General features: G+C 45.5%; 1 protein-coding gene across 7 annotated transcripts in view; it reads right to left on the minus strand.

Moving 5' to 3' along the window:
* ABCC12 (ATP binding cassette subfamily C member 12) overlaps nucleotides 1-20940 on the minus strand; it is a 105169-nt gene that overhangs the window by 26858 nt on the left and 57371 nt on the right. For 6 of the 7 annotated variants that reach the window (XR_004648000.1, XR_004648001.1, XM_034788555.1 and 3 more), the window contains 4 exons: nucleotides 7136-7270; nucleotides 6930-7032; nucleotides 6778-6849; nucleotides 4527-4616 (listed from right to left, as the gene is read on the minus strand). Coding sequence is in view for 5 of the 7 variants with exons in the window: in XM_034788555.1 (XP_034644446.1) it covers nucleotides 4527-4616; nucleotides 6778-6849; nucleotides 6930-7032; nucleotides 7136-7270 (400 nt within the window). In the remaining 2 variants the exon portion in view is untranslated. The remainder of the gene's footprint in view (nucleotides 1-4526; nucleotides 4617-6777; nucleotides 6850-6929; nucleotides 7033-7135; nucleotides 7271-20940) is intronic. The other variant, XM_034788557.1, reaches the window with a different exon arrangement.

The following is a 20940-nucleotide window of genomic DNA, read 5'->3' on the forward strand; positions in this document are numbered from 1 at the left end:
ATCAGGACCTGTTACGTAGGATGGCCCGTAACATGGACCTACAGACAGAGGAGATAGTGGAGGTGCAGGACCCCATTGTAAATATCCTCGCGGCGGATGTCCCATCAAGAGTGGCGTTGCCCCTGATCCGCACGATCCAGGCGAACGCAACTACGATATGGCAAACCCCTGCCTCTATCCCACCTACAGCGAGAGGGGTGGAAAGAAAGTACTTTGTCCCTTCCAAAGACTACGAGTACTTGTATACCCATCCCCAGCCGTGTTCACTGGTGGTGTCATCAGTGAATGCAAGGGAGCGCCACGGTCAACAAGCCGCAGCGCCCAAATCGAAGGAGGCTAAGCGCCTCGATTTGTTTGCCCGTAAAGTTTATTCAGCTGGAGGGCTGCAACTTAGAGCGGCTAACCAGCAGGCGCTCCTGAGCCGCTACAACTTTAATTCCTGGAACTCTATGGGGAAGTTCAAGGAATTGGTTCCCCAAGAGTCCAGGGAAGAGTTTGGGGCCTTGGTTGAGGAGGGTAAGAAGGTGGCTCGGACCTCCTTACAGGCCTCCCTGGACATAGCAGACTCGGCCGCGAGAACCCTGGCCGCAGGTATCGCTATGCGAAGGACCTCCTGGCTCCAAGTTTCGGGTTTGCCCCCTGAGTTACAGCAAACCCTACAGGATTTGCCCTTTGAAGGACGGGGTTGTTCTCGGAGAAGACGGACTCTTGATTGCAGAGCCTCAAGGACTCCAGGACAATCATGCGCTCCCTGGGGATGCATGTTGCGGGTCCCCAGCGCAGACCATTTAGGCCCCAGCCTCAACGTTTCTACCCCCCTCCACCTTGTCAGAGACAGGACTCTGCCAGAAGGCGAGGGCGAGGTGGTAGGAGAAGGTGGACTGGCCCTCAACCCGGTCAGAACCAAGGGCCACCAAGGCCACCTTCAGGCCCTAGGCAGAACTTTTGAAGGTGCGGTCGAGGACGGCGCCCCAGTCATCCCCCAGGATCCAGCCCCCTCCTTTCGGGATCGCCTCTCCCACTTCCACCGTGCTTGGTCCCTTATAACTTCGGACCGTTGGGTCCTCCGCACGGTGGAGAGGGGATACGCTATCCAGTTTTCTTCTATCCCCGCCTCCCACCCCCCTTCCCCGTCCCTCTTCAGGGACCCTTCTCACGAGCAACTTCTTATACAGGAGGTTTCTACGCTCCTTGCCATGGGGGCCATAGAGGAGGTTCCGATAGAGTTAAGGGGCAGGGGATTTTATTCCCGTTACTTCCTGATCCCCAAGTCCAAAGGAGGTCTGCGGCCCATCTTGGACTTGCGCGGACTCAACAAATTCGTAGTAAAGTTGAAGTTCCGCATGGTCTCTTTGGGGGCCATTATCCCTTCCCTCGATCCTGGAGACTGGTTCGCCGCCCTCGACATGAAAGACGCTTACTTTCATATCGCAATTTACCCGCCTCACAGACGCTTCCTGCGATTCGTGGTAAGCAGAGTGCACTATCAATTTGCAGTCCTTCCCTTCGGCCTATCCTCGGCCCCAAGAGTGTTCACGAAATGTATGGCTGTCGTGGCAGCGTACCTTTGTCGACACGGGATACAGGTGTTCCCGTACCTAGACGACTGGCTGGTACGCGGTCGCACCAAAGAGCAAGTTCGAGATCATGTCCACATAATAGTGCACACATTCAACAAGTTGGGCATCCTTCTCAACAAGGACAAATCCACTCTAGAACCTACCCAGAGAATAGAATTCATCGGCGCAGTCCTAGACTCCAGACATGCACAAGCCATCCTGCCAGACAACCGCTTTTGTACCATCACGAGCCTCATTCAAGGGCTCAGGGCCTTCCCAACTACCACGGTGAGGTCGTGCCTCACCCTACTGGGTCACATGGCTTCCTGCACGTACGTAACCAGGCATGCCAGACTTCGGCTTCGCCCACTCCAGACCTGGGTGTCATCGATATACCGCCCACATCGGGACAGCCTGAACATGGTGGTCACGATCCCGAACTCGATCCTGACCTCCCTCACCTGGTGGCTAGATCGCAATGTGGTTTGCGAGGGGATGCCATTTCACGCACCACAACCCTCTCTGCAACTGGTTACAGACGCTTCATCTCTGGGTTGGGGCGCCCACCTCAACGAACACCATACTCAGGGCCTGTGGACTGCATCCCAGTTAGCCCTGCACATCAATGTTCGGGAACTGATGGTGGTGCGCCTGGCGTGCCAGGCATTTCTCAATCTCCTACGTGGCCGTTGTGTGCTAGTTCTCATCGACAACACCACGGCCATGTTTTACATCAACAAGCAAGGAGGAGCACGTTCGTCAATTCTATGCCAAGAGGCCATTCGCCTGTGGGACTTCTGCATCGCCCACTCAATCCATCTTACGGCATCGTTCCTCCCTGGAGTCCAGAATACTTTAGCGGACCGACTCAGCAGGTCTTTTCAGACGCACGAGTGGTCCATCCGTCCGGACATCATACATTCCATCTTCCAGAAGTGGGGGTTTCCCCAGATAGACCTGTTTGCATCTCGAGACAACAGGAAGTGCCACGTGTTCTGCTCCCTACAAGGTCGAGCTCCGGGCTCCCTCTCGGATGCGTTTCTCCTTCCCTGGAAAGACCACCTGTTTTATGCCTTCCCTCCGTTTCCTCTGGTCCACAAGGTACTGCTCAAATTGCGCAGAGACCAGGCACAGGTAATTCTGATCGCTCCAGCGTGGCCGAGACAACATTGGTACACCACACTGTTGGAACTCTCGATTCGGACACCGATCCCGCTTCCATTATGTCCGGATCTCATCTCTCAGGACCACGGCCGACTGCGTCACCCCGACCTGCATTCTCTTCACCTCACGGCGTGGCTGCTCCATGGTTCTCCCAGACAGAACAACAATGCTCACTATCGGTCCAACAGATTCTGTTGAGCAGTAGGAAGCCCTCAACACGAGCCACGTATTTGGCCAAGTGGAAGCGATTCTCCTGTTGGTGCGAACAACGAGCCACGTCCCCGTTACAGGCACCTATTCCTCTCATATTGGAATATCTCCTCTCCCTAAAACAGCAGGGATTGGCGATATCTTCAATTAGAGTTCACCTGGCCGCTATATCAGCCTTTCACCCAGGGGAACTCGCGTCCTCGGTATTCTCTAACCCGATGGTCGTTAGATTCCTCAAGGGCTTAGACTGGATGTACCCACAACAACGTCAGCCCGTCCCGACGTGGGACCTCAACCTGGTTCTCTCCAAGCTCACAGGTCCTCCATTTGAGCCACTGGCCACCTGTTCACTTTTGTACCTATCCTGGAAGACAGCCTTCCTCGTAGCCATCACCTCAGCAAGGCGCGTTTCTGAACTCAGGGCGCTTACATCCGAGCCCCCTTATACAGTTTTCCATAAGGATAAAGTGCAGCTTCGTCCACATCCTGCCTTTCTCCCTAAGGTGGTTTCTCCATTTCATATCAACCAGGACATATTTCTCCCGGTCTTTCATCCTAAACCACATGCTACTCGCCAGGATCAACGTTTGCATTCTCTGGACGTACGCAGGGCCCTGGCTTTCTATATTGACCGCACGAGGCACTTTAGAAAGACGACGCAACTCTTCGTTGCAGTGGCCGACCGAATGAAAGGCTCACCGGTCTCCTCGCAACGCCTATCCTCCTGGATTACGTCTTGCATCCGGACTTGCTATGACCTGGCAGGTGTCTCAGCACCACACCTCACCGCTCACTCCATGAGGGCCCAAGCTTCCTCGACGGCTTTCCTGGCGCAAGTTCCGATACAGGACATTTGTAGAGCTGCGGTTTGGTCATCAGTCCACACGTTTACAGCTCACTATGCACTAGTGCAGCAGTCCAGGGACGATGCTGCATTCGGATCAGCGGTTTTGCACACAGCAATGTCTCACTCCGACCCCGCCACCTAAGTTGGGCTTTGGAGTCACCTAATGGAATGGATATGAGCAAGCACTCGAAGAAGAAAAGACGGTTACTCACCGTTGTAACTGTTGTTCTTCGAGATGTGTTGCTCATATCCATTCCAAACCCGCCCTCCTTTCCCACTGTCGGAGTAGCCGGCAAGAAGGAACTGAGGGGGCGCCGGGTCGGCTGGGGTATATATTCAGCGCCATGAAGGCGCCACTCTAGGGGGCTCCACAGCCGACCCGCCGGTGTTGCTAGGGTAGAAAATTCTCCGACGATCGTGCACGCGGCGCGCGCACACCTAATGGAATGGATATGAGCAACACATCTCGAAGAACAACAGTTACAACGGTGAGTAACCGTCTTTTATAAATATATCAGGAGATTACAATGCTTTGTTTCTTGAGAAATACAACCATTGTTTTGTGTGTTTGTCTAATTTCAATAAGATTAAAGCAGGAAACTTTAACAGAGATCAAGAATGAGGCAATCTGAAACTGGAATGTTAGAGTTTAGATTTAGGGAAAAACATTGGAAAGGAATCCTAGCTTTAAAAATGGAAATATCAAAGGAAAAAATTCAGTATAAAGACATTTTTGCAGAATGTACCTCCAGATGCCTTAATATACGCGTGATAGGTTTTCCATGTCACTGAGCCTTCTCGTTTTTCCTCTTTTCTAACAAGTTGGTTTACAGGAGCTACCACACAAACAAAAAGCATACATATGTGTAACAAAATTTTGACCCAATATCAAGGAATCCTGGGCATGTTAAACCAAAATAAAAGACTCTGTATGCTAAAATACATATTTGTAACTTCATAAGAAACTCAGTGAAATGTATTCCTTCTTTTAAAGAATCCCCACTGCCTCTGGATGCTGCCATATGGTAAATGCTCCCTCCAGTTTTATAATGGTTTTTGAATGACTAGAAAATCATGATGAGAATTAAAATGTAAATGATATGGATTTGCTAAAAATGATCGATAGCACATAGGTTTGAATGCAAAACTCTATTGACATTCCTGTTCTTCTTCCTCATCCTTGACAGAGCAATATGCATGCTAAAGCAGAATAAGAAACCAAATTTTTCTGCTCCATCTAAGACAGTTATAAAACTGTGTATATCACTACACTGCTAATGTATAGAATTTGATGTGAAGGGAGAGGTTTTTTAGCTAAAATGTAATTTGCTGTCTAGATTAGTCCTTTACAACAGTGCTTCTCAAAGCTGGTCCGCCGCTTGTGGAGGGAAAGCCCCTGGCGGTCTGGGCCGGTTTGTTTACCTGCCGCGTCCGCAGGTTCGGCCGATCGCGGCTCCCACTGGATGCGATTTGCCGCTCCAGGCCAATGGGGGCTGCGGGAAGGGCGGCCAGCACATCCCTCGACCCACGCCACTTCCCGCAGCCCCCATTGGCCTAGAGCAGCGAACCACGGCCAGTGGGAGCCGCGATTGGCCGAACCTGCGGACGCGGCAGATAAACAAACCGGCCCCGACCACCAGGGGCTTTCCCTGAACAAGCAGAGGCCTGACTTTGAGAAGCACTCCTTTATAACATCCCTGTAACTTTGATTTAGCTTGAAAGTGTCTTTTGTTTGTCCTAACCCCATTATGTTTCCTTGAAAGGATTTTAAGAGCAGTTGAAATAACAGTTCCAGCCACTTTGGGCGATACAAATGAGAAACTTCTGTTCAGCATTAATACTGTGACCTTTGGTTCTACTGAAGGCTCTGGCTGGCAATTTAGCCAAGGTAATTTTAACTTCTTCATATTTGTGAGAGATGTTCTTATAAGTGACAGTGTCAGCTATGCAAATGAAGGAACAGTGTCAGTGCTTAAAAGTTTTCATCTTTCAGGACAGATAACAAAATGGGCTGTGTCTTATCTTCTCTCTCTCCTCCCTGCACTTTTTTAGCTACAACCCCACTCTTCCACAAGTTACATTTAATAAATTTCAAAGTTGCTCCTATTCCTCCAACCAAGTTGAAAAACGTCTCTCAGGTTGCTTCACCCCACCAACATGGAAGGTGGAGGTAGGACTCTCTTACTGGGAGTCTCATTAGAAAACCCCCCACTCAGACTTACTACCTCTCCAGCAATGCCTCAGTTGGTCTACAATAGAGTGGAGGCACAGTGGCAGAGCAAATGTGGGGATGCTTGCACTGCAAGTGTCTGTGTTATGCTTGTTCCCAGGGCCGGCTCCAGCGTTTTTGCCGCCCCAAGTGGCGGAAAAAAAAAAGCCGCAATTGGTAGCACTTCGGCGGGAGCTCTACCGCCGCCGCTTCATCCTTTGGCGGCAATTCGGCAGGAGTTCCTTCCCTCCGAGAGGGACAGAGGGACCCGCCGCCGAATTGCCGCCGAGAAGCCGGACGTGCCACCCTGTTCCATTGGCCGCCCCAAGCACCTGCTTGCTGCGCTGGTGTCTGGAGCCGGCCCTGGTTGTTCTAAAGGGAAGACATCAGCTTACAGTATTCTCAGTGTGGCATTTTTCAAAATATTAAATTAATCTAAAACTGTTCCAAGAAGTGTGGCGGCAATGATGATTGATCTGCCTCTCTGCCCATCAGGTCAGGAAAGGCAATTTTATTATTATTATTTTAGAATAATTATTTGTTTTGCAGTAATGCACCAACATCCCATTGTGCTGTACAAACAGAGCAAAAAGACAATGTCATCCCTAAAAGATCACCTAATCAGCGCAGGCAAGAGGATCTGAGGAACAGAAACTAGTTGATGCACACAGCACATTTTGAATGCAGCAATCTCTTTCAAATCAGAAATCTATATTAATATACAATTAAATTTATTTTTTTAAAAGCAACAATTTGGAAAGATGCACAAGTGAATCTTTGTATCATACCTGTGTTATTTCCCCTTTGTGGGTCTCTTTCAGGTTCCTTTATGATGATTTCTTCATCAGACATAACAAAAGCTATGTGTATGAAAGAACAGTTAGTTTTTTTTAAACAACAGAGTATAGACAATTCTGATTATTGTCCTAAAATACATTACCAGGATTTTCAACTCCTCCATAAGAACTTCCTGAGGAATCACTCTTATCCTGAGTTTTGCTCGTTGGTTCTTTCATTGATCCAGTCAAAATAATTTCTGGGTCCTGTAAAATAAGAAAAATTTACTTGTGAGATCTGAAACCCTATTTTCAATATTCTAAGGCATGTAAAAGCAGAATATGTTTAAGAGTAAGGGCTAACTGTTACCTTTGCTTGCTCCATATAGAGGTTTTGAATTAGCTGAGCATAGCGTCCTTTTTCTTTCATTAAATCTTTGTGAGTTCCCCTTTCATATATTTCTCCATCTTCTAATAAAATGACTTCATCACAGAATTCTAAATACTACAGATTTTTAAGAATGGACCATTAATTCCATAAATATTGTAACTGCATTGGAAATAAATGCATGCGCGTAGTGTCTTCAAAGTGAATGATGGTAATTAATAGGTTTCATTTCACAGTTGGGAAAACATCAGCAATTCTATGTTCATTTACTACATTCATGCAGGTGTCTATGCCTCTGTCTGTACTCCACAATTAATTGTGTAAAGGAATTATTTTAAAATTGCTTTCCAATACGATCAATTTTGTTTCAAAAATTCAGCCTAAATTACAAAAATAGCTTGTTTGGGCTCCACTGAAATTGATGCTCTTCCCTTTAATTTAGCCAACATAATGGATTCATTCCTTAGCTGTGTTTATAAATGGTGAGGGCCACTGAGAGGAAGAACTGTGAAAAGGGCACTTTCTATAACCCTGGGGCTGATTCTGTGCTGGACCCTGTGTAGTTAGCCCTGGAGCCTAAGGGCTGGCTATGATTCCAAGGATCTGATATATCAATTGGAGATTGTCAGAGCACAGTGGCACTCTGGTCACACACCCTTCTTGGCATGACCTCAACATGTCCCCTCTGTAAGTTCCTGAAGAGAGATAGCATAACAACTGGCTATGGTGGCTGTACTCCACCCAAGAATTTCTCCTTGGCAGAGGGTTTCCAAGCTGACTGCTTATGTTTTCTTTCCAACCTCTTTAGGCCAACTGAATGGCAGTGCAGAGCAGGGGCCAGGGCAGGTCTGATGCACTTAATTTACTAATTGGATTTCTATTTATTCTGTCTCTGACAAATCTGAACCAAATCTCCCCAAGTTATTAGTATCACAGTTCTGCACATAAAGGGCAAATCCTGCCTTCACTGGTACAGGTACAGCAGCAAAACTGGTGTGGCTGCTGCACTAGAGGCATGGGGGATGTTCAAACTGCAGAGGGATGCACCATGCCTCTGCAAGTTCTCTTCACCCTACTGGCTTCATGGAGTGGCGCTGGCTCCACTGTAATTTCATTGCCTTGATGAGAGTATTCTTCTTCCCTTCCTTGGGTGCTGAGGATTAGTTTTGCCCCATGAGTCTCTTAGAAAATTAACTTCAACAATCACCTTTCCTCAGCCTTTTCTGTCAAACTGTACTTCTTGCCAAGTTGGCAGGCCCCTTACTCTCTCCCCAAAAGACATGTCAATATGTGATCATTACATTATACATTCAGTTCAGATCTGGGCTCTGGAGTTTTGTGCCCCAGAATGTACTGGGACCTAAAGAACCTGAGAAATTTGAAGTAGATGACTATTACTCCTGGGAGAATTCTGCACCACTATGTATGTGCAGAATTGATGTTCAGCGCAGAATTTCTTTTCCTGCAGAAAATACATTCTGCCTAAGAAGTGCTGCAGTTCTGCCTTTCACCCAACAGAGGCCACTGTGGCACCAGAACAGCCATGTAGAATTTTTTGGCGCACAATCTCCCCCCACTTCCCTCTTTGAGAGCATTCTAGATTGTATAAGCAAGTCCTTGCCCCAGCCAGCCCCAGTTGATTTCAAGGAGGCAGTAGTGCAGTTTTTCTCAGCTCCAAATAAGTGCAACGTATGAGTTCAGTTCTTGAAGCGCACTCATATCACTGTCTCCTGGAAGTATGCACTGGTGCATTTGCACCATCACCACAGAGTTTTTTTCTTTAGGAAATAATTTAGGAAGATAAGAACACAGGCTCTGGTTCTAATGGGGACTTCAATCACCCTGACATCTGCTGGGAGAGCAATACAGCAGTGCACAGACAATCCAGGAAGTTTTTGGAGCATGTTGGGGACAACTTCCTGGTGCAACTACTGGAGAAACCAACCAGGGGCCGTTCTCCTCTTGACCTGCTGCTTACAAACAGGGAAGAATTGGTAGGGGAAGTAGAAGTGGGTGGCAACCTGGGCAGCAATGACCATGAGAGGTTGAGTTCAGGATCCTCACAAAAGGAAGAAAGGAGAGTAGCAAAATACAGACCCTGGACTTCAGAAAAGTAGACTTTGACTCTCTTAGGGAACTGATGGACAGGATCCCCTGGGAGGCTAATATGAGGGGGAAAGAAGTCCAGGAAAGCTGACTGTATTTTAAAGAAGCTTTATTGAGGACGTAGGAACAAACCATCCCAATGTCCAGAAAGAATAGCAAATATGGCAGGTGACCAGCTTGGCTTAACAGTGAAATCTTTGTTGAGTTTAAAAACAAAAAGGAAGCTTACAAGAAGTGGAAACTTGGACAGATGACTAGGAAGGAGTATACAAATATTGCACGAGAATGCAGGGGTGTAATCAGGAAGGCCAAAACACAACTGGAGTTGCAGCTAGCAAGGGATTTGAAGGGTAACAAGAAGGGTTTCTACAGGTATGTTAGCAACAAGAAAAAGGTCAGGGAAAGTGTGGGACCCTTAATGAATGGGGGAGGCAATCTAGTTACAGATGATGTGGAAAAAGCTGAAGCACTCAATGCTTTTTTTGCCTCGGTCTTCACAGACAAGGTCAGCTCCCACACTGTTGTCCTGGGCAACACGGTATGGGGAGGAGGTGAGCAGCCCTCAGTGGTGAAAGAACAGGTTAAGGACTATTTAAAAAAGCTGGACAGGCACAAGTCCATGTGTCCAGATCTAATGCATCCAAGGGTGCTGAGGGAATTGGCTGATGTGATTGCAGAGCCATTGGCCATTATCTTTGAAAACTTGTGGCAAGCGGGGGAGGTCACGGACGATTGGAAAAAGGCAAAGTATGAATTGGATGAATGGAGTGTAAGGTGGATAGAAAGATGGCTGGATTGTCGGGCTCAACGGGTGGTGATCAATGGCTCGATGTCTAGTTGGCAGCCGGTATCATGCGGAGTGCCCTAGGGGTCGGTCCTGGGGCCGGTTTTGTTCAACATCTTTATTAATTATCTGGATGATGGGATGGACTGCACCCTCAGCAAGTTTGCAGATGACACTAAGCTGGGGGGAGAGGTAGATACGCTGGAGGGTAGAGATAGGGTCCAGTGTGACTGAGACAAATTGGAAAATTGGGCCAAAAGAAATCAGATGAGGTTCAACAAGGACAAGTGCAGAGTCCTGCACTTAGGATGGAAGAATCTTATGCACCGCTACAGGCTGGGGACCGACTGGTTAAGCAGCAGTTCTGCAGAAAAGGACCTGAGGATTACAGTGGATGAGAAGCTGGATGTGAGTCAGCAGTGTGCCCTTGTTGCCAAGAAGGCTAACGACATATTGGGCTGCATTAGTAGGAGCATTGCCAGAAGATCGAGGGAAGTGATTATTCCCCTCTATTTGGCACTGGTGAGGCCACATCTGGAGTATTGCATCCAGTTTTGGGGCCCCCACTACAGAAAAGATGTGGACAAATTGGAGAGAGTCCAGCGGAGGGCAACGAAAATGATCTGGGGGTTGGGGCACATAACTTACGAGGAGAGGCTGAGGGAACTGGGCTTGTTTAGTCTGCAGAAGAGAAGAGTGAGGGGTGGGGGGGGGTTGATAGCAGCCTTCAGCTACCTGAAGGAGGGTTCTAAAGAGGATGGAGCTCGACTGTTCTCAGTGGTAGCAGATGACAGACAAAGGAGCAATGGTCTCAAGTTGCGGTGGGGGAAATCTAGGTTGGATATTAGGAAAAACTATTTCAGTAGGAGGGTGGTGAAGCACTGGAATGGGTTACCTAGGGAGATGGTAGAATCTCCATCCTTAGAGGTTTTTAAGGCCCGGCTGGACAAAGCCCTGGCTGGGATGATTTAGTTGGTGTTGGTCCTGCTTTGAGCAGGGGGTTGGACTGGATGACCTCCTGAGGTCTCTTCTAACCCTAATCTTCTATGATTCTATAAATGAGGCCAGCTATATTAATGTATTATGAAGGATGCCTGCTAAAATAGAAAGTTTTTAAAAAATCAAGCAAAGCAAAGGCTTCTACAGCAATGTCAAATCAGCTAAGGTATACATATGTAGGTTTTTCTCTTCTTGTTTTTCTACATTTCTATTTATGTTGTTAAATGTTAAACACAAATATACAGATTGGGCAGAGTGGCCAAGTTAACATTGCTGTAGGAACCTCACATTTTGCATTTCCTGACTTTTTCTTTTCTTTTATCAGACCAACCTTAATGTTGCATTAATTTAGATTTTGGCATTTACTACATGCAATGCTAATGTCTTCCATTAGTGTAGGACATTCTCCTCCAGCTTTTGCTTCAAGGCAGTGTAAAATGTTGCTTCTGTGCCACCTGCTGGTACATTGCTTTTATATTACTAGCAACAACAACAACAAAAAAAGTGAAAAATGAAATGGGTGTATTAGATCAAACAAAAAAGCAACTCCTGAGACATATTTGCCATTAGGAAGCTATGAGAAATGCATTCCAGTATAAAGGCTCTAATGCTGAACAAAGACATCTGTGCTTTAATTAAGATTTATTGAAAATTATGACTTTCAAAAGGGAGACATTTCCCTACTTCGTTAATGGAAGGAGGAGGGGCTTGAAGCACAGTACTTTAGACTGCAGAGAGATGTCTGCTCAAACACAAGGCTTTGTACTGTATGTCTGGTAAGCCTGGAGGTAGAGTTGGGAGGGGAAAGTTTTTCCTGCCCTGCAAAAAACAATTTAAGATTTCAAATGCTTATTCTTTTCTGCGTTGGGACAAACCCAAGAGCTTTTGAAGTTTTGTGCCTGTTCCCAGAACACCCACTAGCAAGGGCTCTCAGTGGGGACATGGGAGATCCAGGTTCAAGTCTCTGGCCTGAATCAGACAGAGCAGGGACTTGCACCTGTGTTGCCCACATCCTAGGAGGATGCCCTAACCACCAGGTTATTGGGTATGCTTGGGTGCCTGGCTCTAGCAGGGTCGCCTGCCCCTTAAGGGCCAAAAGGCCTGCGGGTAGTCAGCCCTGTTTAGGATGAACATATTTTCCCAAAGGGAAAACAGGACACTCGGCCAACCTGAGACCCACCCCCCGCCCCACCCCTACCTGCCTGCTGCTGATGGGGCCGGCCTGAGGCCTCCCTTTCTCTCCCATGTGTGGGGCTGGCCCGAGCCCCACTGCCGTCTGCCTACACGCAGAGCTGGCTTGAACTCCCGTGCCCTCTGCCCAAGCCCCCCTGCTGCCAGTGCTCCCCTCTACCCCACTTGGCCTGAGGCCTCCCTCTACCCACTGCATGCGGGGCTAGCCCAAGGCCCCCTGACGCCTGCCCACGCAGAGCCTCTCTCCCAAGCCCTCCCTCTCGTGCAGGGCTGGCATTGCCACTCACCCCCCCCCACACGCATTCCTCAGTTGTCAAGAGCAAATGCAATAAATGTACAGTTTTTCCAAAAAAAGTTGGAACAGCCAGGACAGGGCTTAAAAAAGGGACTGCCCCGGCCAAAATGGGATGTATGGTCACCTTAGCCCTGTTCAGTCAGCTCATCTGCGGTGTAATTAATTAGCTGCTTCCCAGCCTGAGGGAGCTAGATTAATTGGGGTCAAGTGGTAGCATGAAACAGCTGGGCCTCTTAAAAGGACTAAGAAAGCTCAGTTGGGGGGGTAATCACAGGGAGCAAGTTGGGTTCCTGTGGAAGGCTTTGAAGCAGGGTCTGAAAGGACTCCAGGGAAGCAGCCTGGGTCGTAGAGCCAGAGTGACTGAAGCTGTGAAAGGAATTAGCTTTGCAGTCAGCACTCTCCTCCCGGGAGAAGAGACTTTGGCCTGGACTACACTACAAACTTAAGTCAACATAAGCCTCCTTATGTCGATCTAATAATGTGTGTGTCTATGCTACTGAGTCCCTTCCACTGATCTAAGTGGTCTGTAAAGTCAACTTCTGTACTCCACCTCCACGAGAGGCATAGCACTTGATTCGAGACCCATGTGTTGACATAGGGATAGTGTAGACACTACATTGTGTAATTCAAATGAATTGGCCCCCAGGAGCAGGGTGGATAAAAATCAATGATATTTTCAAAAAAATAAAAAAATAGGATTTTTTTAATTTAAATCGGATTTTTTGGATAAAATGCTTTTTGAGGAAGAAACCTATCTAAAGACAGATACATTATAGCTCAATGGTATCTCATCATGAAATAGGAATGATAAATTCTAATTTTATAGAATGATACAATATATTCATGTAGTGTTTAAGAAAAGTTTTGTAAATGAATTCCAATGGTTCATGGATTAGAGACCCAATCTTATGGGGTTCCAGGGGCTTCTGTATAGATTATTTATGTTAATCTTTCTATCTACCCAATGGGACTCGGTGCTCAGCTAGAAGATACCATCAGAGATGCTTAGTTTTGCAGTTCTCAAACTGTGGATTTGTGTCTCCAGAGATAACACACTTGTTAACAGCAAAAATGTTTTTAAATAAATAAATGAATAAGTAGAGGTGAGAAATAACAGACCTCAACCCTATTGTCTCTCTGCAAATTTGTGTACACAGAGTCAATCCCTTACCTCTCTCTAAAAGTGCTAAGTTTCAAAAAGTTCAATGAATAGAAGATTGTTGGGGGCAGAATAGATCTGGACAAGGAGAAGAAATCTGGAGATGTGAGAAGGGAGGGACGGGCAGTAGAAACAAAAGTGAAACTGTTTGAGCAGCATATTCCAGAAGTCTTGAGGTCTTTCTGAGGGTAGCCTTCATTGATTTGATCTCTACCATACCATTCTCTCACTAGAAGGGAAAACCTACAATGGCATCAGGCCGCAAAAGAGTCCCAGTTTGGGAATATTTTAATGAAGTTCCTCTAGCTCTGGGTAAGACAGGCATGCATGCAAAATGCAAACAGTACAACAAAGAAATGCAAGGCCTGATAGCCCGAATGAAACAACATCATGAGAAGTGTTCCTTCTCAGGAGTAAGCTGCGTTGAAGATGATGAAAGGAACATGTCTGAACATGCAGGATCTTCAGATTGGTAAACTTTTTTTATTTCATACTTCTTTCTTAACACTGAGCAAAAAATATAGTTGTTACTCTATGGTACTATAATTTTAGATGCAGTTGTGATAAAAAATAAATAGCTGAAATAGGCAGATCTTCCTTTTACAATTTAACCTTTAAAGTAGTACTGAGTGTCAGTGAATGCAATGAGTAAAACTAAATGAGCAGTATGATAATCATAATTAAATAACTGCATTGACTTATTTTGTTTAGGAGAATCCATCCTCAACATACAGGATTCTGAAAACTATCCACCTTCAAGATCACCATCATTTTCTATAGTTTCAGAGTTATCTGCCAGTGTTAGTGTTTCAGTCACATCATGTATGTCACATAGCCACAGTATATCACCTGTAGCAAAAAGAACGCACATCTCCATCATCCAGAAACAACCATAGATTAATTTGTGATAAGAACCAGCAGATTACAAAAAGAGGTAATTGATGAAAAAATTGCCCAGTTTGTTTATGCAACAAACTCGCTTTTCTGTATGATTGAGAACCCACACTTCATTAACATGGTTCAGTCATTAAGACCAGGATACAGTCCACCAACAGAGTAGATGTCGCAGGCAAATTGCTGAATAAAGTGTATGAAAGAGAAATTGAGCAGTGTGCAAAAGGTCTAGAGGGTGAAATTGTCAAACTGAGTCTTGATGGGTGGAGCAAGGTCCACAATGATCCTGTTGTATGTGCTTGTCTGACAACAGAAGAAGGGAATGTCTTCCTTACAGAAACAATTGATACATCAGAAAATGCACACACAGCAGAATACTTACAAGAAGTAGCAGTAAAAGCTTTAACAAACTGTGAAAAAAAATTAAAGTGTCTAGTACGCAGCTTGGTCACAGACAATGCTGCAAATGTATCCAAGATGAGAAGAAATTTAGAAGATTGTGAAGAGAGTCCAAAGCTAATAACATAAGGTTGCAATGCTCATTTGATGCACCTCCAAAGACTTTAGTGTTCCAGGAATAAAGGCTAATGTTGTTGAAATTGCAAAATACTTCCATAACAACCACTTTGCAGCAGCTGCTCTGAAAAAAGTGGGAGGAACCAAGCTAACTCTCCCACAAGATGTGCGATGGAACTCAGTAGTGGACTATTTTGAGCACTATATCAAGAACTGACCTAATCTGATGACAGTTTGTGAACAAAATCATGAAAAAATAGATGGCACTGTCTTAGCCAACATTCTCAACATTGGGCTTAAGAGAAATGTTGAACATATGCTGAGTATCCTGAAGTCTATTTCTGTAATCTTGAACAAAATGCAGGGAAATAGCTGTTTTATTGCTGACGCTGTTGAAATTTGGAAGAAAGTGAGTGAGATCTTAAAAAGAGAAATATGCAAAGACAGAGTTAAATTACAAGCATTAAAAAAACTAATGGGACAAGCACTATCTCGAGCTCAGCTTCTTGCAGATATTTTCAATATTTGGTACCAGGGTCAAACCTTAGCTGCTGAAGAAGAGGAGTTGGCTATGACAAGGACATCCAGGAATAGTCCCTCCATAATGCCAACTATAATAAACTTCAGAGCTAAGGGTGAACCATTCAAGAAATATATGTTTGCTGATGATGTTTTAAAGAAAGTCACACCAGTGAACTGATGGAAGTCACTTAATCACTTGGATTCAGAGACTGTTGAAGTGATAATCTAACTTTTAACAGCAGTAGCTTCTTCTGCCGGTGTAGAAAGAATATTTTCTTCCTTTGGACTAATTCATTCCAAATTGAGAAATTGTTTGGGACCTGAAAAAGCAGGAAAGCTTGTTTTTCTTTTCCAGATTATGAACGAACAGGAAAATGAAGGTGAAGACGACTGAATTAACTGCAGAAACCAATATTTTAAGTTTCTCATGTTGACCTGGCTGACATAGTTAATTTTTGTTTTTGTTTTTTAAATATTTCATTTAATTATTTTCATTAAAAACAATTTTAACAAAAACAAACCTGATTTTAAAAAATGTGAATGTTTAACTAAATTCAAAAATTAATATGCTTGTTTTGTTAAAATATTATATGTTTGCTGTTGAAGAAAAAAATCCAGAATACATAACATTGCTGTTTTAGTTAAATAAAACAATTTAAATGTCTGTCTGGTGATATTCTCCTCCTAATACAGCATGGCAAGAAAATCCTCCAAATATTAATCATTAATCTGTTGAATTGGAGATAGTTCACCTCCCAATGACTTCATAAATATCTGCTTCAATTACCTTTGGTAAATTAAAATTTTCTGATATAGCTGTAAAACTAATCTGAAAAGTTTTCAAAATAAATCACTTTAAAAATGTATAGTGCGTACCTTCTAAAAATGAAACCTACATCTATCTCTGAGTTGTGAAGAATATGTATTAAGGTTATAAGAACCAACAAAAATGCACTTTTATGTAGAAATCCATGATTAAATCGAGTCTTCCTGACTAGTGATTTAAATCAATCTGATTTAAATCAAATCCACCCTGTCCAGGAGGTATCCCACAGTGCTCCGCTGTGACCACTCTGGAGAGCACTTTCAACTGCACGTCAACCAGATACATGGGAAACGGCTACTCCCCTGTTAAAGGCCCGGGAACTTTTGAATTTTCATTTTCTGTTTGATCAGCGTGGCGAGCTCGCCAGCACAGCTGATCTTGGAGACTCACAGCTGCAAACATGCTCCAGCATGGAGTACACAGGAGGTGATGGAGGTTATTGTTGTGTGGGGAGAAGAGTCTGTGCAGGCAGAGCTCCGATTCAGCAGAAGAAATGCTGACATCTGTGCCAACATTGCACAGGGCATGGGGGAAAAGGGCTACACCAGGGACATGCAGCAGTGCGGTATGAAAATAAAAGAGCTTCGGCAAGTGTACCAGAAGACAAGGGAGGCGAACAGTCATTCTGGTTCTGCCCCACAGACATGCTGCTTTTATGAGGAGCTGCATGTGATTCTCAGCGGCAACCCCACCACTACCCCAAAACGCTCCATGAATACCTCCCAGAAGCACTGGATGACGTCGAGCAACAATGAGGAGGACATTGTTACAAGGAAGAGGAGGAGGAGGAGAATGTGAGGCAGGCAGGCAGAGTATCCATTCTCCCCAATAGCCAAGAACTGTTTTTAACCCTGGAGCCCATCCCTTCAAAGGGCCAGTTGCCAGCAGAACATGATGCCAGGGAAGGCACCTCTGTTGAATACACATTTCCAATCAAACTGTAGGGGTTTACATGCTATTATTTTTTATGTTTAATCTGGACAAAAAATTAGGGGTAGTGGGTATCGGAGGCATCTGGTTGCAGTTCAGGAAAGGCAGCTGGATGCTAGAGTCCCTCTGCAGCCTATCCTGAACCTGTTGCCATCATCGCCTAGTTCTACATCCTCCTCCCCCAAAATGTCCTATGGGGAGGGGGCGAAGTTCAGTATTGCTTACACTCAACACCAGGGCAGGGTACAAGGACCAGAAGGTGCACATTCTCACACCTTTGATTGTTATTGCAGTGCATCGGTAAGCAAGCTTTTCTTGTTTCTCCCCCCACTGTTTTATCAGCACTTTTGCCCCAGGTTATCTTACTTTTCTTTGCTGTCCCTGTGTGTTTGTGTGCATAATAAAACTTAACGGATTGAGGAGAAAAGGCTCTTTATTCATTCAAAACACCATGGTTGGTGGGGGTTGAGTTTACAGGGAAGAAAATGTGATGGAGGAAACAGTTTGGTAAGAAACAACACAGATAAGTGTCACATTGCTCTGGCTCATTGCTGGCTTTCAAAGGCTCATGGAGACACAGAGCCCCTCAATGTTCTCTCTTCTTACTGGCCTGGTGTCTGGCTGCTCAAAATTGGCTGCCAAGCGATCTGCCTCAAGCCTTCTTCCCAGCAGAAACTTTTCTCCTTTTGTTTCACAGATATTATGGCTCACACAGCAGGCAGCAATAACAATGGGGATATTGCTTTCACCGAAATCTAATCTAGTCAGCAAACAGTGCCAGTGACCTTTTAAACATCCAAAGGCACATTCTACCACCATTCTGCACTTGCTCAGCCTATGGTTGAACCAGTCCTTACTGCTGTCCAGGCTGCTTATGTACGGCTTCATGAGCCATGGGAGCAAGAGGTAGGCAGGGTCTCCCAAGATCACGATTGGCATTTCAACATCACCAATGGTTATTTTGCAGTCTGGAAAGAAAGTCCCTGCTTACAGCTTTCTGAACAGACCGGAGTTCCTAAAGATGCGCACATCATGCACCTTTCCCAACCATCCCATATTGATGTCGGTGAAATGGCCCCATGATCCACCAACGCTTGCAACACCATTGAGAAGTACCCCTTTTGGTTTATTTACTCTTTGGCAAGGTGGTCTGTTGCCAAGATAGGGATATGCGTTCCATCTATCACCCCACTGCAGTTAGGGAACCCCATCATGGCAAAACCATCCACTATGTCCTGGATGTTTCCCAGAGTCACTACTCTTCTTAGCAGAAGTCTGTTGATGGCCTTGCAAACTTGGATCACAACGGATCCCCCGGTAGATTTACCCACTCCAGATTGAGGCCCCACTGCCCGGTAGCAGTCTGGCGTTGCAAGCTTCCATAGAGCTATTGCCACTCACTTCTCCACTGTCAGAGCAGCTCTCATTTTAGTACTGCTGCGCTTCAGGGCTGGGGAAAGCTCCAGTTCCTGGAAAGTGGCCTTACGCCTTTGAAAGTTCTGCAGCCACTTCTTGTTATCCCATAGCTGCACAACAATGCAGTCTCACCAGTCAGTGCTTGTTTCCTGGGCCCAGAAACGGCGCTCAACCATGTCAAGGTGATGCGTGACTGTCGCCAGCAACTGCAAATTGCTCCACTCTGTTTCTTCCAACAGGGCTGCTTGTTTGGCATCACATTGTTCTGTAAGGCAGCTCCTGTATTGGCTGTGTAAATACTGCAGGATAAGGCACGAGGTGCTTGTAATGCTCACAACAATAGTGTACAGCTGAGCAGGGTCCATGCTTATCGTGCTATGGCGTCCGCGTGGGTAACCCAGACTTATAGAAAAAGGCGTGAAAAAGGCTGATTGTTTGCTACTGATTTCAGAGAGGGAGGGAGGTAAGTGCATCATGAGAAGCTAACGCCATGTTCCTATAACCACCCACGCCAATGTTCTGGTCCCATAAGGCATTGCAAGCCCAACCCAAAATTCCACTCAGCTAGGTGCACTGTGGGATAGCTACCCACAGTGCAGTGCTCCGTGTGTCGATACAAGCCCTGCTAGTGAGGATGCACTCCGCTGACACAATGAGCGTAGTGTGAAGATGCAAGATTGACTTGCTTAAATTGGAGGGTCAATGTCGACTTACATGAAGTCAAATTAACTTTGTAGTGTAGACATGGCCTTTGGCTATGTCTGTGCAGCCTGCAGAAGCTAGCCTCCCAGAGCTGAGCAGACTTGGGCTCATGTTACTGTGCTAAAAATAATTGTTTAGATTATTGCAGTTTGGGCCCTGAAGACTCCAGCGTGGGGACTAAGTAGGCTTCAGAGCCTGAGCTCCAGCCCAAGCTGCAATTTTAAAGTGCTGTCTACATAACTAGTTATAGAGTGTTAGCATAAGCCCCACAATGCTAAGTCTGTCAATTTGCAATGGGAAGCATGCTGCCATATGCTGTATAGACAAACCCTTAAAGGGAGCCTAGAAAACAAGTGGAGGAGGAGCCCGTGTGGAAGGGAAAGAACATTTTGTTTGTTTGGGACTTTTAGAAGTTTGGAATTTTGTAAGCTGGTTTGTGACTTGTCTGTAGGCCTAAACCACATCTCCAGCACTGACCTGTGTGTGGAGAGCTGAGGAGCCCTACCTTGGGGAAGGAGAGAAAGTCTGCAGCAGCACCATACGTGGCCCACAATGGCTGCTCTGAGTTGACCACACCCTATTACAGTGTGTGTCTATTGTGACCAGAAATTCAATCCTGGACCTGAGAAACTTTCTCACTGAAAGGATTGGTTTTGATAACTCAGCATGTTGTGTCAAAAAAAATCAGTCAAATTCCTGAACAACTGTAGACGTTGAGATTAAGTTTAGAGAACAAAGGAAATAGCTAGCTAGCCTGGTTGAGGGAGCACAGGGGCTCAAAGGAAGAGAATATCAGCAAAGGAAACTATTTTAGCAAAGGAAGAGACCCACCCAGAGAAGGGGACTGATGAGCATTCTCTTTGCTTTTAAGACGTGTTTTTTTCTGAGCACCCAGTGCTCCATTTGAAATCAGTGAGATCTATACATACACTGCATCAGAAAATCAAGATGTAAGTGTCTGGGACCCTATTGCTATATGCAATGGGACTGGTATTCTGACACTTGGGAAAAATCAAGGTCACAGACATGGGCCTGATCTGAGATCAATGGAAAGACTCCCGGTGGCTTCCATGCACTTTGGATCAAGTCCATGGAGACTGCTGCTCAGTTATGTTTCAACTTTAAGTTTTGTAGCTTCTGGCTCATTCATGCTGATTTACAGCTTAACTTTCCCCTGCAGTTCTTGTACATGGGCATTATGTATACCACGAAAGTGTAAGTTCCAAATATAGGATATTGGGGTTAGTTTTCAATGGCTATTAACTTAATGCAACAAACAGTCAAATGAAAGGCAGAGGCTATTTAATGCTTTTTCCATTATTATAAGTTACTCATGCTAATCTCCAGTGGGAAACTAGAGCTCCTAGTAAACGAACTACCAATATCCTATATTTTATTATTATGATTTTTCCCATAAGGTGGCTCAAACTAGGTGGGAGGCATAGCT

This window comes from Trachemys scripta, chromosome 13 (genome assembly GCF_013100865.1).
Source record: "Trachemys scripta elegans isolate TJP31775 chromosome 13, CAS_Tse_1.0, whole genome shotgun sequence".
Taxonomy (NCBI): domain Eukaryota; kingdom Metazoa; phylum Chordata; order Testudines; family Emydidae; genus Trachemys; species Trachemys scripta.